General features: G+C 39.1%; 1 protein-coding gene across 1 annotated transcript in view; it reads left to right on the forward strand.

Moving 5' to 3' along the window:
* EP300 (E1A binding protein p300) overlaps positions 1–17,166 on the forward strand; it is an 81,468-nt gene that overhangs the window by 17,452 nt on the left and 46,850 nt on the right. Inside the window, exons 2-6 of the mRNA XM_042993363.1 lie at positions 1,087–1,724; positions 11,904–12,080; positions 13,466–13,727; positions 14,346–14,459; positions 15,430–15,675. Coding sequence (XP_042849297.1) covers positions 1,087–1,724; positions 11,904–12,080; positions 13,466–13,727; positions 14,346–14,459; positions 15,430–15,675 — 1,437 coding nt within the window. The remainder of the gene's footprint in view (positions 1–1,086; positions 1,725–11,903; positions 12,081–13,465; positions 13,728–14,345; positions 14,460–15,429; positions 15,676–17,166) is intronic.

Here is a 17,166-nt window from a genome sequence, read left to right on the forward strand (position 1 = left end):
CCAAGTAGGTCATTATCAAGTGGTATCTTCTCTTCAAGGGATGGACTATTTTTTGATAGTATAATCAGTTGTAGATTCAAGTATATCTAATTATTAGATACCCAATAATGCCTTGTTAATGTGAAAACTACTTAGAGAATCAAGAGGAAAGAAAATTCAAAACACCTCCTATGTATATTGAGTTAATACTGTTAGTCCACAAATCAACCAGGGACAATTTTTACTTTTCAGGGGACATTTGGTAATCTCTGGAGACATTTTTGGTTGTCACAAAATGTAAGGGGTACTCCTGGCATTGAGAGAGACCACAGATCTGCTGAGTATCTTACAATGCACAGGACAATTCCCCTTTTCCTCCACAACAAAGAGTATCCAGCCCAAAATGTTTAATAGTTCCAAGATTGAGAAACCCTGGGTTAATCCATAATTTGCATCCTCTTTTTAGTGGGGGTGGTTTGTATGTTGAAAGAGCTAGAGGCATGGTTTTTGTATCTTACTCTAGCTAGATTTTGATCAAGGAAAACTAATCTGTAGGCTGACGTCAGGTGAAAGTGAATTCATTCAGATCAAGGAATTGGTTTGTGGCAGGCACTGTGATAGGCACTGGGTAAAGAGTGGCAGACAGCCCATGTCTTCATGGAGCTCACTTCGAACGTTATGCAAATGGTGAATCTTTTGTATTCATTGTCTTTGTTATTATAACATTAAACTTCTTTTTCATTCTGTACTTAGTTTGGTTATTTTAACCTTTTCTAAGGAATTCTAGAATATTAAACAATTATATATTTTGTTTTCATGACTATCGGTACAAACCCAGCAACTCACATAATGGGTGTTGTTCTAAGATTTAATCCTTTTTTCCTTGGCCTTTAGGTACAGTTCGTAAGTGTTTAAACCAAATATTCTCTAATTTTTAAATACGTACGTAACAATTTTTTTTAGCGTAATGTGAAAAACCTCAATACAAATGGATAGTATCCCATGGAGTGAGGTTTAGAAATACTTAATGCTTACCAAGAGCAAAAACATAGAGCAATTTGTAATTTTGGTCAAACTTTAACCTTTATCTTTTTTCTTCACTTTTAGATTTTGGCTCTCTCTTTGACTTGGAGCATGACTTACCAGATGAATTAATCAACTCTACAGAATTGGGACTAACCAATGGTGGTGATATTAGTCAGCTTCAGACAAGTCTTGGCATAGTTCAAGATGCAGCCTCTAAACATAAACAACTGTCAGAATTGCTACGGTCTGGCAGTTCCCCTAACCTCAATATGGGGGTTGGTGGCCCAGGCCAAGGCATGGCCAGCCAGGCCCAACAGAACAGTCCTGGATTAGGTTTGATAAATAGCATGGTCAAAAGCCCAATGGCACAGGCAGGCTTGACTTCTCCCAACATGGGAATGGGCACTAGTGGACCAAATCAGGGTCCTACGCCATCTGCAGCAGGCATGATGAACAGTCCAGTAAATCAACCTACCATGGGAATGAACACAGGGATGAATGCTGGCATGAATCCTGGAATGCTGAATGCAGGCAATGGACAGGGGATGATGCCCAATCAAGTCATGAACGGTTCAATTGGAGCAGGCCGAGGGCGACCTAATATGCCGTACCCAAACCCAGGCATGGGAAATGCTGGCAATTTAATGACTGAGCCACTACAGCAAGGCTCTCCTCAGATGGGAGGACAAACAGGATTGAGGGGCCCCCAGCCTCTTAAGGTAAGTACATTTTTGGTTTGTATGCACTATCAGTATGTTTTTGATTATCCCAATGATGGAGGGAGGGCTTGAGGTCAGTTACTCACTTATCTTTACTATTCATGTTTAGTCTTCTTACGTGGTGTACCATTTCCCATGGATGCCAAGGATCTACTATGTTGTGATGAATTTTTTTTTTAATTTTTTAATGTTTATTTATTTTTGAGACAGCATGAACAGGGGAGGGGCAGAGAGAGAGGGAGACACAGAATCTGAAACAGGCTCCAGGCTCTGAGCTGTCAGCACAGAGCCTGACAACGGGGCTCGAACCCACGAACTGTGAGATCATGACCTGAGCCGAAGTCGGACATTTAACCGACTGAGCCACCCAGGTGCCCCATGTTGTCATGAATTTTATGAAGCTCTTACATTAATTTTAAGTAAAATAATTATTTACAGCTCAGGGGTATTGTATAATAATACTTCAGTTCTAAATGATTGTTAGCTAATTCCTGTTTTCTCAATATTAGAATAAATATTAGAATATTTTCACAAATACCAGAATATTTTCATATCCTTTCTTTTTAATTTTTTTTAAGTTTTATTTTATTTTGAGAGAGAGAGAGAGAGAGAGAGAGAGAGAGAGAGAGAGAGAGAGAGAAAGAGCATGAGCAGAGTAGGGGCACAAAGAGAGAAGGAAAGAATCCCAAGCAGGCCCCATGCTGTCTGTGCAGAGCCAGACCTGGGGCTTGAACCCACAAACAAATCATGACCTGAGATGAAACTGAGAGTCAGATGCTTAACCGACTGAGCCACCCTGGCACCCTGTGTTTTCATCTCATTTCTAAGCCTGCTTTAGCCTGCATAGCCTCCTTATGTAGTTTGGGGCCGCTTTGGTGGCTCAGTTGATTAAGCAGTTGACTCTTGATTTTGGCTCAGGTCATAATCTCTGGGTCGTGAGATCAAGCCCCTTGTAGGGTTCTGCTCTGAGTGTGGAGCCTGCTTAAGATTCTTTGTCCCTTCCCCGCGCGCACATGCTCTCAAAAAACCAACTAACCAAGCAAATAAATAAAAATAGTTTTGAGCCAGCTGGCTTTATATTGTCTTCAGATAGACATCACTTACTTCCACTGCTTCGAATGTCCTTGGTTTTCAAGAGATACCCTAAAAGATTTATTAAACGTTACTTTTCCTTGTTAGTTGATGGATGTTAAGGTGCATTAGTTTACTGTGAAGCCTCAACTGACATTCCGGGTGTCCAGTTAACCTGATTTTGGCCATTGTTTGAAAGGGTTTTCTTTAAAAAGCCTACTTTTTTTTTTTTAGCTTTATTAAGTAGAGCAGGCTAAATACATTTTGTAAAACTTTTTAAATGTGTTCTTTATATATAGAATTTATATAAGCATATATTTGTTGCTTATTCCTTCATATTTTTCCTGCATTTTTATTTATTTTTTCTTGAAGTGGTATCACACTACAGTTGCCAGCACCTGGTATGTGGCTGGTAGATATTTGTTGAATGAAAGAGATGGTTTTGCTTGGAAGGGGATATTGGGGATAGGCAAGATTTTCACAAGGAGTTGGGAGCAAGCTTTCACTGTAAAAGGAATAACTGAGCAGGCATTGGGACTTCTGTGTTCCTGAAAATTGTGATGAGATGAGAGAGAGTTCAGGGGTGAATTGGGAATGGGGAGACTGAGGTCATGTTAGATATGTGAAAGGCCCCCCCCCCCTTTTTTTTTTGCTATACAGACAGAATACTGACCTCTTAGGGAAATCCCTACCTCCTCTGTAGATTATCCCTTTTTGATGCTTTCATGTTGCTGTGTCGATATGGTTTAGAGTATTTGGAGTGAAAACCAGAAGCAAGAAGGTAAAATGTTTATTAGATACCTCTTCTAGGTTCTAGAACATAGTTGTGAGGAGTCCTTACCCTCCATTATTGTTATACTCCAGTGGGGAGAGGTGGTGTGACACACTAAACCTTCACTGATTGATCAAATATTTACTGCATCCCAGCTTTGGTGCTGCAGATAGAGCAGTGATTAAACTTACTTCATAGATCTTACTTTTTTATTAGTATGTACATAAGTTGTAAGTTTATAGTATTCTAAGTATTGCTATGAAGAAAAATTTAAAAAGGAAGGTCTCAGGGGCTCCTGGCTGCCTCAGTCCGTAGAACGTGCAACTCTTTTTTTTTTTTTTTTTAATTTTATTTATTTTTGAGAGAGAGAGAGAGAGAGACCGAGCCCGAGTTGGGGAGGGGTGGAGAGAGAGGGAGACACAGAATGTGAAGTAGGCTCCAGGCTCTCAGCTGTCAGCACAGAGCCTGAAGCAGGGCTTGAACTCAAGAACTGTGAGATCATGACCTGAGCCGAAGTTGGACACTTAACTGAGCCACCTAGGCTCCCAGAACGTGCATCTTGATCTCGGGGTTGTAAGTTCGAGCCCCACTTTGGGTGTATAGATAAGTTAAAAATAAAATCTTTAGAAGCAAAGAAAAAAATGGAAAGACTCATTGGGATTGGGGCACTATTCTATTTAAAATCTAAATCACAATTTCTTACATCAGCATTGTTTCAGGGACTGGATATATAGCAGTGTACAAAAGAGACAAAAATTCCTGTCCTTGTGGAGTTTCTGTTTTCCTGGGGTGGAGGAATTGAAATATAAAAATTCTATTATTAAAATATTTTGTTATTTAAATGAGCCCCATCTAGTTACCTGGGTGGCTCAGTGGCTTAGGCATCCAACTTTTGATCTCAGCTCAGGTCTTGATCTTAGGGTTGTGAGTTCAAGCCCCATGCTGGACTCTGTGCTGAGCATAAAGCCTACTTAAAACAGTGATAATAATAGGGGCACCTGGGTGGCTCAGTCACTTGAGCATCCAACTCTTGATTTCAGCTCAGGTCTCGATCCCAGGATTGTGGGATCAAGCCCACGTGGGGCTCTGCTGTATGTGGAGCCTGCTTAAGATTCTCTCTCTTTCTCCCTCTGCTGCTCTCCTCCACTCGCTCTCTCGCGCACTCTCTCCCTCTTAAAAAGTATTTAAAAACCAATAAGAATTAAATAAATGAATCGCGCTTATATTTTGTAAGTTGATATTTGTCAAGCACTTAGCACAGTGCGTAAGAACCCTAAATGTTTATTTAGCAAATGAGTTTTGGCGAATTGTGGAGGTTTAGGATGAGATACCCAGTTAATATACAGATTAGTATACAAGTATAATATAAAATGTACTTTTATAAAATGAGTTTTCTCTTTATGGCGGGAAAAAAGCCCTTTCTATATTTTCCTATTGAAGATTAAAATAAATGCAAGTCAAGGCATTAAAATTGTTGGCTAGCAATTCCCCTTCCATGGGACCAGGTCCTAAAATTACCTCAAAGGGTCAATTATATTCATTACATTTCTTCCAAAATTCCTAAGAGTTCCAGTGATATTTAAGAATCAGGAATTAAGGAGGCTTTCAGTGAGACTTGAAGATTTGAACCCTGTTGGCAAATGGCAGTGGTTTTTTTATACAGTTCTTTTTATGGATGAATCTGTGGTTCAGAGTGTGCAGGCAGGTTGTGACATTACTACTTACAACATTCTTCCAAAAATCTGGCAAACTGGTTTATGGAAGGAAACTTGGATCATACACCCTTTTAACGTAGCCTTTGATTTTGCAGTTAGCATAAAATAAAGACAAATGTTGTCAGGAGGGTTCAGTGAGGGGCAGAATAGTGCACATTTTTTTTTGAACCATACTACCTGGATTAGAATCTGGGCTGTTAACATAAGCATCCTCCTCTTCTGCTGCATATTGGCAAAGCTTGGTGAAGTCATTTCACTCTCTAATAATTTCACAAAATTATATCTGCCTCCTCAAAAATGCTGGTGACAAAAGAAGTAAACTTTGAAAATCTTTTCCCTAATAGCTACCTTCTGTGTATGAAGAAAGGTCAAGTTAATAAAAGCATCATAGTTAATGGTGTGGACTGTGGAGCTTTGCTGCCTGTGTTAAAAATGAACTCAGTCACTCACAGAGTAAGCTATATTACCATGGGCAAGTTGCTTATTGTACTTCAGTTCTCCCACCTATAGAACGGAAATAATAAGAGTGAATGTAACCTACCTCATGGGATTGTCAGGGAACTATAAACGATTAGTAGAAGTAAGCCCTTTGTGAAGGGTGTGTAGTAACGACGTACTTGTAGAGTGGTAATAGTGGTAGCAAGTGCTTAGTATTATTGTAGTTTCCATTTTGTGATGTTCTTTTTTTTTTTTAATTTTTTTTTTTTAACGTTTATTTATTTTTGAGACAGAGAGAGAGCATGAACGGGGGAGGGTCAGAGAGAGAGGGAGACACAGAATCTGAAACAGGCTCCAGGCTCTGAGCCGTCAGCACAGAGCCCGACACGGGGCTCAAACTCACGGACCGCGAGATCGTGACCTGAGCCGAAGTTGGACGCTTAACCGACTGAGCCACCCAGGCGCCCCTAGTGATGTTCTTAAAAACATTTTTGTGGGGGAGGGGGAGAAATCAAATCGAGATCATGTAATCTTGTAATGGAGAAGCTGTAATCTTCTAGAGACGTAGAATCTTGTAATCATGTAATCGAGAAGCTGTAATCTTCTAGAGACGTAGCTCTATAAGATTATAGAGCTATAGATTAAGATTATAGACGGCTATAAGGGGAGATGAAACAACCCCATGAAATGGCTGTTGGCTGGAGGGAATGCCCACCAGTAGAGACTTCAGGGGATTAATATTCTATAAATTTGACAGAAAATTAACTTTCTTTGGAAATGAGGACTTTTTATTCAGGAAGTGTTCATTAACATTCTGGAGGGGTTTTTTTTGTTTTGTTTTTGTTTTTTTTCCCTTAGAAAATAAAAAAAAAAAACCTGTTCTCTGAAAGCGCTTGTTACAGTTAAAGAGACAAGATCCAGAATATTATCAAATAGCAACATCAGACAGTATAATTGTATCTAAATTAGTGTTAGGCTCCAAAAGCTAAGGAGCTACTACTGAATGTTAATAGGTATTTAATATGTGTTAGGGTCATTAGTTCCTAACATCAACCCTATGATTTTATTCCCATTATACAGGTTAGGAGACAAATCAGGGAGTGGGTATTACAGAGAACTCTTGTCTTTCTGAAATAAAAGTGCATGTTATTTATCACTGTAGTATAATGTCATTCTATTATTAACGATTCCTGTATTGATAAAACATCCACAGCTAAAAACAGATACGATGCTTTTATGTTTCTTACAGCAGCAGTCACCTCCTCACTTGCTTGTAACCTTACATAGGGGTGATCATTGCTAGACTAAGACATGTGAGAGCGGGAACCATACCTGTTTTCTCTAATTCTGCCTTAGTGATACAGACACAACCTTGGAACATCTTTATGTACTACTTTTAGTTCTTATTCTGTAGTCCTAGATCTGGGAGATGACAAATCCTACCCTCCTTTTCTGTGACTCTGGTTACCTCACATGCTATGAAGACATGTGTTACTTGCTATCTGGATCGATTCATAGACAAAATTTATATGCTTTGTGACTAATGAAATTCGTTATTTTAAAACAACAACTCTGAACTTCATTTAAATGGATACTAGCCTTGGGTCGCCTAAGTGGCTCAGTCTGTTGAGCGTCCGACTTCAGCTCAGGCCATGATCTTGAAGTCCATGAGTTTAAGCCCCGCATCAGGCTCTGTGCTGACAGCTCAGAGCCTGGAGCCTGCTTCAGATTCTGTCTCCCTACCTCTCTGCCCCTCCCCTGCTCACGCTCTGTCTCTCTGTGTCTCAAAAATAAATAAAAACATTAAAAAAAATTTTTTTAAATGAGTATTAGCCTTGGGAATAACTCCCCTTTTCTTTCTTTTCTCTTCAAAAAAAATTTGGGGTGGGGGGTGGTGTGCCTGGCTGGCTCAGAAGAGCACGCAACTTGATCTTGGGGTCATGAGTTCAAGCCCCACATTGGGTATAGAGATGACTTAAATAAATAAAAAACTTACATTTTAAAAAAATTTTTGAGGAGGTAGGAGCAGTAATGTCATTTTTGGAGCTCTTCTTTTAAAATTAAGATCAGGTTGTGATGGTTTTTGGCATATGATATTAAAGAGTATTTAACCTATGAAGTTTTAAAGTAAGAGCAGTGATTGAACTTGGATTGGCAAGGAATGAAGCAGGTAGGAAGGACCAGTTGGGCAGCGCGTATTAAGCGTAAGGCAAGGAGAAAGAATTCATGTTGAGAGAAAGATTGTCTTAAATACTGTCGTCTGATGGGTTTTAGAAACCCAAATTTACAATCTAGATGGATACAGTTTTAGGTATGCAATATCAGTTAAACTAAGGTATTAGTATAAGAGTAATGGGAAGAAATAAAGAAAAATAATGTTTAGGATTTGGTGTAGGTTCTGAGAGATCCCTAGTCCTCCTTGTTTATCATTGTACCCTCAGTGATTAACTTGATGTCTGGCATATAACTTGTATACAGGTACATAACATGGGCATTTATCAACTCCAGTAGATAGTAGGAAATGTCTGAATGTAGTTCAATTTTGTTTTTATTATTTGATGAATTTTGGAGTCACCTGCATGGTATTTATTGGTTTGTGTTACTGTAGTGCCTGCAAGTCTTATTAAAGGAGTTTTTCCCCCTATATTAAATATTCCCAAATAGTTATATTCTTTATATGAGGTACCACTTTTTATTTTTCCTATTTATTTGCCAGTGATTGCCGCTCTCAGGTATCTTTTTGTATTCCTGTGCTCTGTAAGTTTCTGCTTTTAATATACTGAAAATTTAGAAACAACCTGTAGAGTGAGATTTTTTTTTTTTTTTTTTTTTAAGAAAGAAAGGCTAATCCCCTGAGGTGCTTTTTGTTCTAGTTGCCCAGAGCTGTTATAGCTAGCTTCCTGGTCTCCTGGTCCTCTGCATTTTGAGTTTAGTTATCTGTATCCTTGTGATGCAGGTAGGTGGTGAGTAGTTGGACACCTGGATCACATTAGGTATAGAGAAGGGGAACAAGATCAAGTAACGGACTACAGTGTAGCAGAAATTAAGTGCAGTATATTCCCTTCCTGTTATATTTGGTGGGGGAGTACTGGAGGTTGGGGAGAGTGAAAGGGTAAGGATAGGGAGATTGGTTGTATTTTATCTAACACTGGCAGAACTCTGATGAAGATGGCAAAACCAAAAAAGACTGAGAGCCTTTGTTGGTCAGGGTGTCGAGAAGTGTCAGGAATGATTGCTGCCAGCTGACCAGTGGTCAGTGCAGTCTCTCTATTTGAGGCCATAGTCCACTTTGGAGTTCCTAGCTAAGGCATCGTGATTGAGAAAGTAAGCAATGTCAGGAACTGGTTGAAACTCAGTTGGTGTGAGCAGGTAAGGCAGTGTCTGTGTGAACAAACATGAAGGACCACATTCTCCTCTGATCTATTTGAGTAGAGACATACTTATTAAGAGACCTCAAAACAGCCTGCAGATCCCAGTATTTTATTTATTTATGTAAATAATGGACTCCTAAAAGCTTAATTTATTGTCTGTTGGTCTTTTATGGTCTGTCTTGCAGATTCTGTGTTAGAATGGCTTTCGTTTTATGTCTATCATGAATTTCCACGCTAATAGGAAACACAGTTAAGTGAACTGTAACTCTCCCAGATACAGGCTCGTGTATTATTGGAACTATAGTAGTATGAATGTTAGTACTGGAAAAGCATCTGTAGCCCCCACACCTGCAGCCACACATGAAACTACCAAAAGAAACCTGAACTTGGGTTTAAACCTGTTTCTGTATTTGATCGTCCCTACAGTCTTATTGGCCAGATTCACTTAAGAAATTCCAGTTATTGAAGACTCAAGCAGTAAGTTTTTTACTCTGGATGCTTCCCATTCAGGCTGCTCCAAACCTTGCCACTTCTTTCAGGCTCAATTCCTGAGTTACTGAACTCCATCCTAGTCTCTGATCTCATCTGGAAACTGTAAATGTTCTCGAATTTTTCTTTATTTTGCCTCTTCACTATAGGCAAACCTTGGAACTGATAAAGATGTCATATTCGTATAAATTTGCCAGAGAATAGGTACTGCATATGGCTGAAAGAACAGTTTTATTTACAGGGGCTTATGTGTTTATTTTATGACTTTTATATTTCTGTTTCCCTGAGTCAAGGGGCTCCTTTTGTTGATCAGATTTAGGACAATGGGGTTACAAAGAGAAATGAACTAAGTTCTTTCCCCTACTGTGCAGAGTCTTGGGGGATAGGAGAGGCAGGCATTTTATTTTATCATCTGTGTTGTGTTATAAAGAAAGGCACAAACATTTATGTCAGGGTAGAAAAAGAGTTCTTTAGCTCTCTAGGACTATAGACAGATGTTTCATAGAGATGGTAGCTTTTGAAATGTATCTTTATGTAAGGCAACAAAAAGAAAAATTGGACTGCCTCTTTGTGAACTTAGTATTTTATTTCTTTTACACGTTATCGTTCAGGAGTCAAACAGGAAGGGAGGGTGTGCCACTGTCTAGTTATAGGGAAAAGGAAAATCTTTAAAGCAAATGCTAGAGATTCAAGAAGCAAGCTGCTCCTCAGATTTGCAAGTTAGTTGGTACAGGATACAGTAGGACACCATGGATAGATAGGCCTCATGGAGATCATGAAGGCTCTGGGTAGAAAATAGAATAGACAGAAGGCGAGGAAACCTGTTGGACACAGTCTACACAAGCCGTGATTGAGGGGCTTGAATTAAGACAGTGACAGTGGACTGGGAGCAGTTGTAGGGTGTGTGTGTGTGTGTGTGTGTGTGTGTGTGTGTGTGTGTGTGTTTAGAGATAGAATTTGAAGGCTCCCCTGGTAGAATTGGATCTAGCTGAGAGGGATGAAAATCTAGTATGACTCCTTTTAATTGGGCAGTAGCGGTAGTTTCCCTAGTTTTCTGAGAGCTTTGCTATATGTTTTAGTAGGTGGTGTTTGACTTACAGTGGTTTCTTATATGGAAGGATTGTAAGTTTTATCATTGCTATCTGTAAAACATTTGGCTTCTGAATAATTAATACTCTGTTCTTTAATAACTGTCCAGCACTCCAGGTTGACTTTCATAAATACAGACAAAAACCTCCTTTCTTAAGTATATAGGGGTTAACAAAGAAATTTAAATTACTTCAAGATCCAAGCAGGTAATTTAATGAATAAAGCAGCTAGGTTTTTTAAATTTATTTTTTTATTCTTTTTGAGGGAGAGCATGCGAGCTGGGGAGAGCAGCAGAGGGTGAGGGTGAGAGAGAGTCTTAAGCAGGCTCCACGCTCAGCATGGAGTCCAGTGCAGGGCTTGATCCCACTATCCTGGGATCGTGACCTACGCCAAAATTAAGAGTCAGACACATAACCCACTGAGCCACCCAGGCGCCTCAAAGCTGCTAGGTTTAAGACAGCAAGGAATGATATGGACTCTGAAGTTTACATGTTGTCTAAAGGATTCAGATTCAGAAAGTTTCAAAATCACTCTGCCGCTGTGTTCCTAAATGAAAATTATCCCCTGAACTATCAGTTTGCTACCTTTTATGTAAACAAAATGCTGGAACAAGCATTCAGATGCTTTTCACGTATCAAACTCTCTAACAAATTTAGGGATTAGGTCATTTATTGAGTTGAATTTATTAAGTCATATATTGTACATTAAATAAAAATATATTTAACGCGTTAAAAGTGAAGATGAATGGCAAACCTTAGCAGATGCAGATTAATGAAAATGCTTATAAAAATTTCTAAAACACATTTATATCAAGTATTTACAGAAAATAGCTGTAAATTTACTCTACCTGAGCTGAGGCTCCTCAATTTTGAAAGTGAGTATTTTCATGAACATACTTCTAGTCTTTTTTATAATTGTAGAGGAGTTCCTTTAAAATTGTTTTTTTAAATTAGGAAGTGGAAAAGGAAAGAGGGGCACCTCGGTGGCTCAGTCAGTTAAGCATCTGACTGAGGCTCAGGTCATGATCTCATAGTTCGTGGGTTCGAGCCCTGCGTTGCGCTCTGGGCTGACAGCTCAGAGCCTGGAACCTGCTTCTGATTCTGTGTCTCCCTCTCTCTCTCTCAAAAATAAATAAACGTTTAAAAAAAAAAAAAAAAAAGGAAAGAGAATAGTAATGTTCTGTTAATGTAAGGAATAAGATTTAATTTCTCATCTTTTTTTTTTTAATTCTTAGATGGGAATGATGAACAACCCTAATCCTTACGGTTCACCATACACTCAGAATTCTGGACAGCAGATTGGAGCCAGTGGCCTTGGTCTCCAGATTCAGACAAAGTCTGTACTACCAAATAGCTTACCTCCATTTGCAATGGACAAAAAGGCAGTTCCTGGTGGAGGAATGCCCAACATGGTGGGTAGTAATCTGTCTACAAATTTGTCTTTAAACTGGCGTTTTGACAAAAGAACTGTTAAACTGTAATGCTTTCTGCTGTACACACTAGGATGTGAGGATGGACCCTGTGATCAAGGAGGCTTGATACCTTCCATTTCCCATGGGTTTTTATTTCTTGTAGTATTGTTCAGTAAGGGTGTTGGGCCAAATGGGAGCAAGTGGGGCTGCTACAGTGAAAATTTTGTAGCCTGCCATATTACACATCTTCTTCTTGTGAGTATTTCTATAGAATATGAAAGTAGAACCTCTCTTGGAAAGTACTCTCAAGCAAAGGATTCCAACTCTCAGTGACCATATCTACACATTTGTATCTGATATCAGCACACAAAAGTAATTTCCCTCTCAAAATTAAACACTGTTTTAAACAGTGATTTTGTGGGGGGCGCCTGGGTTGGTCAGTCGGTTCATCTGACTTCAGCTCAGGCCATGATCTCGAGGTTCCTGAGTTCGAGCCCCCAGGGGCGCCTGGGTGGCTCAGTGGGTTAAGCGTCTGACTTCAGCTCAGGTCATGATCTCGAGCTTCCTGAGTTCGAGCCCCGCGTTGGGCTCTGTGCTAACAGCTCAGAGCCTGGAGCCTGGCTTCAGATTCTGTGTCTCCCTCTCTCACTGCCCCTCCCCCACTCATGCTCTGCCTGTCTCTGTCTCTCAAAAATAAGAAATGTTTAAAAAAAAAAACAAAACAGTGATTTTTGTTTTGAATAAATCTCCAAAGCTTCTAACATTGCTATTTTTCTAAAAGTAAAACTATTTCTACTTGTAAATTTGTTGAGTAGTTCCTGTTTACCTTTGGGAAAAATTGTCCTATAGAAATTCCATTTCTCTTTCAGATTTTTTGTTTTTTATTTTTTTGCCTATATTTCAGATACTTTAAGTACTGCAGATCTTTCAAAAAAGAATAAAACATGGCATCTGTGACCCCAGAAATGTTTACTTTATCAGGGAAGAGAAAGCGCTTTCTTCCATAATTACAGAAACTAACTTTTCACCCACTTAAAAGGCCCCTGCTCAGTCTCCCGGGAGGTTTTTGTTACTGTGCTTCAGAACCTGACTTGGACTTGCTCTTCACTACGGATTCCTTGCCTTTCCCTCTCCCGCCTGAGCTTATGGTGTCCTCTTTGGTTTGCTCTCTGTATATTACATATACTTTGATTATATTACTTGGTGATGTAACTTTGTTATTGAACTTCTTGATGGTGGGACTGATGTTTATCTACCTTGGAATCCCCTGTGGCACGTGGTGGATGTCCTTAAAGGTTTTAATTGAAAATGTCCAGGTCTGTATTTACTAAAAAGCACCCTATGACACCTAATGTTACATGTACCTTTGTTGTTTTCTCTCTTAGGGTCAACAGCAGGCCCCACAGGTCCAGCAGCCAGGCCTCGTGACTCCGGTAGCCCAAGGGATGGGTTCTGGAGCGCACACGGCTGATCCAGAGAAGCGCAAGCTCATCCAGCAGCAGCTCGTGCTCCTGTTGCACGCCCACAAGTGCCAGCGCCGCGAGCAGGCTAATGGGGAAGTAAGGCAGTGCAACCTTCCCCACTGTCGCACGATGAAGAACGTCCTGAACCACATGACACACTGCCAGTCAGGCAAGTCCTGCCAAGGTGAGTGGGCTCAGAGGGTTTCTGTGCTTAGCAATGAATATTTATAGTCCGAGAGAAGAAAAAAAGTGTGTTCTACTCTGTTTTGAGACTTCTTTACCGATAATGTCCATGTTAGGAGGTGATAAAATTCAGTATCATTTTGTGATTATGTAGGGCTATGGTAGAAAATTTTAAGGATTTTCCTCTCGTGATGACCCTTACTGACTTTGATTTGCCCCCGCGTAGCATAGTTTAAATACTATTGAGGATTTGCTATCATATAGGCAAACGCTAAAACAATGTTACCCAACTTAATACAATTTATGTGTGTATGGTGTCATTAGAAATCTGTTTTTATAGAGTACCTTGCATGTCTTGGTGAAAAATATGAGCTTTGGAGGCAGATTGCTTAAGTTTGAATCCCATTTTGAGTACTCTGACTTAATGCAAATTAGTTAACCAGGTCTTGCCTGTTTTCTTAACTATAAAATGTGAGTGCCAATAGCTACCCTACAGGGATGTTAGGAAGATGAAATGAGTGAACATTTGTAGCACTTGTTAAGTGATCAACAGGTTAGTGGATACTGATATAAAAAAGTATAAGCTACATTTGCGAACAATTATTTTTTTTCTTTTTAGTGGCACACTGTGCATCTTCTCGACAAATCATTTCACACTGGAAGAATTGTACGAGGCATGATTGTCCTGTGTGTCTCCCCCTTAAAAATGCTGGAGATAAGAGAAATCAACAGTGTAAGTGATTAAGTCTTTTAAAGCTTTTATTTATTTATTATTTTATTTATTCTCGGTGCAGTTTGGTGGGATTTAGACTAAGTGCTTCTCGATTATTTGAAGTTCTGTGACTGCCCTGTGCTGTCATACTAGGTTGTTTCCACTCCCATGAACTTCATATTAATGAGGTTAGGATTGAACTGCTTATTGCCTAAAGTAAGATCCAGAAACTTTTTAAATCATTACTCTGTATAAAAAGGGTGAATTAATGCTCCATTTTTACATTCATGAAAACTTAAAAGATCATTGCTTTGACATTGGCCAAGTTACTCTTTTATACCTGTGGTCTAAATATTTAGATACTTTGAAGTTATTTAAAGAGAAAGGGAAAAAGTTTGAAATTATTTTTAGAAGTCTAGGATGATGAGCTTTTCTGAGACAAAGACAAAAGTAGAAAGATGTAAGTGGAGCTACCATACCTCTCTAGAAACAAAATATTAAGCATTTGTGGTGAATGACAGATTTGGAAACTTGCAACATGTGAAGAAGTAATTAAATGCCATAAATTAATTAAGAAATCATAAATAGCCCAGTAGAAAATTGGGATAAGGGAATAGTTCAATAGAGAGAGGACATTCTCACCACTTGAGCAGAAATGCTACCTGGTATTGGCATTTGTATGGTTCTGAGTCATTCATACATAGTTGGTGGGAACACTGATACAGCCTGTAGGTAGGCTTTTGGGTACTCTGGATCAAAAGCCTTTCATGCCAGTGAGAGTGATCCCCTTTGACCATTCAGTTCTGCATCTAGACATTTATTTCAGGGAAATAACAGGAAACAAGATGCGTGTTGTTTCATAATGAGATGTTTCATATGAGATGTTTCATTATCACGTAACAATTTTGTGTCTTCTAAATTCATTCAGATAGGTTAGTCTATTTTTCTCACATCTTTAACGTTGTAATCCCATCTCTTTTGTCTTCTCTAGCAATTCTGACTGGAGCACCAGTTGGACTTGGAAATACTAGCTCTCTAGGGGTGGGTCAGCAGTCTACCCCCAGCCTAAGCACTGTCAGTCAGATTGATCCCAGCTCTATAGAAAGGGCCTATGCAGCTCTTGGGCTGCCCTATCAAGTAAATCAGATGCCGACGCAACCCCAGGTGCAAGCAAAGAGCCAGCAGACTCAGCAGTCTGGCCAGTCTCCCCAAGGCATGCGGCCCATGAGCAACATGAGTAAGTTTGTGTCTTCCCTTGTGACGGATGTGATGTTGGTTATGTGTATACATGCCATGTAATATGCAGAATTATCTTCTTGGTTTATTTTGGTCTGTGTGTGTATGTGTGTGTCTCCCCATCTCTTAATTTTTTTGTTACATGATTAATTTCTTGGAGTAATTTTTTAAAGATTGTAGTGTAAAGGTCTCATCATAATCTATATGATTATGCATATAGATAATACAGAGGCAGCTGCTTGTCCTTGTTGATGATTTCTTCCATAACTTTCTAGAAAACAGTCTGGTACTGAGTAATGCATCATACTTTTTCCTATGAAGTCCATTGTCATCCTCTGGATAATATTTGCAATAGCCTTTAGTTTCTGCCCATTATTGTTTGATTCTAAATGAGAAAGCAAAATTGAGCATGCTACTCTTACAGAAATGTAATCTTGTTGATTTTTGTTGGTTTTAACTTGAATGTATTACAGTTTCTTGACAAGCAGTGCTAACTTGTTAAATAATCATTGAGTGAGGAGATTATTAAAAAACTAGACCAGAAACTGGGATGAAGAGCTAATCCTACCCCTTCAGGCTAGTTTTCAAATTCTTATGTATTCAAGTACATGAAAAGGGGTCAAAAATAGAGATCTGAGGACTTCCTTCCCCTGCCCCTTCACCTTTTTTTACTTAAGATTGCTTATTTTCTTCTCTCTTTCCATGTTACCCAAAAAGTTACCCAGACTCTTCTTGAGTTTTAGGATCTTGACCCAGTGCAGTTTTCTACCCCTGGGTTTTCTACTGCCTGGCCTGGATTTTCATTTTTGTAACTGGTTATTCCCTGTTAATTTTTCAAACTTCTGTTTTAATTCCTAATTTTGTTCTTTTTGTCTCCTTTGTATCATCTGTGTATGTACATTTGTATATAGCCACAAAATTGTTTAAAAGTTAGTTTCTTGAGATATCTTTTTCCTTTTTTAGTGGCTTTATTTTAGGATTAAAAATTAATCTAAAGTTTCCATTTATTTCTTGTTAATTCAATCAGTGGTGCCTTTTTAGTGATAATCATTGTGAACCAAAACTTCTAGATACCTCATTTATTTCTTTTGTTGTATTCAATCCCATATTAAAAACTAATATGAATACACTCTCTTTCTGGCATGTTATATATAGCCTCATGCTTTCTATTCATCAGGCCCAACCCAGATAGGCAAAGACTTACATATGAAGTGTTTTTTCTTTCATATGAAAGCCCTTTTATTTATGTTATTTTTATTTATTTTTTATTTATTTTTGAGAGAGCAAGCGAGCGAGCGCCCATCAGTAGGGTAGAGGCAGAGAGACAGAGGGATATAGGAAACTAGGGAATCCCAAGCCGCCTCTGCACTGTCAGCACAGAGCCCGGTATGGGGCACGAACTCACAGAGCGTGAGATCATGACTTGAGCTGAAATCAAGAGTTGGATGCTTAACCTACCAAGCCACCCAGGCGCCCCATGTATGAAAGCCCT

Source organism: Panthera tigris, chromosome B4 (genome assembly GCF_018350195.1).
Source record: "Panthera tigris isolate Pti1 chromosome B4, P.tigris_Pti1_mat1.1, whole genome shotgun sequence".
In the NCBI taxonomy this organism is placed as follows: Eukaryota; Metazoa; Chordata; class Mammalia; order Carnivora; family Felidae; genus Panthera; species Panthera tigris.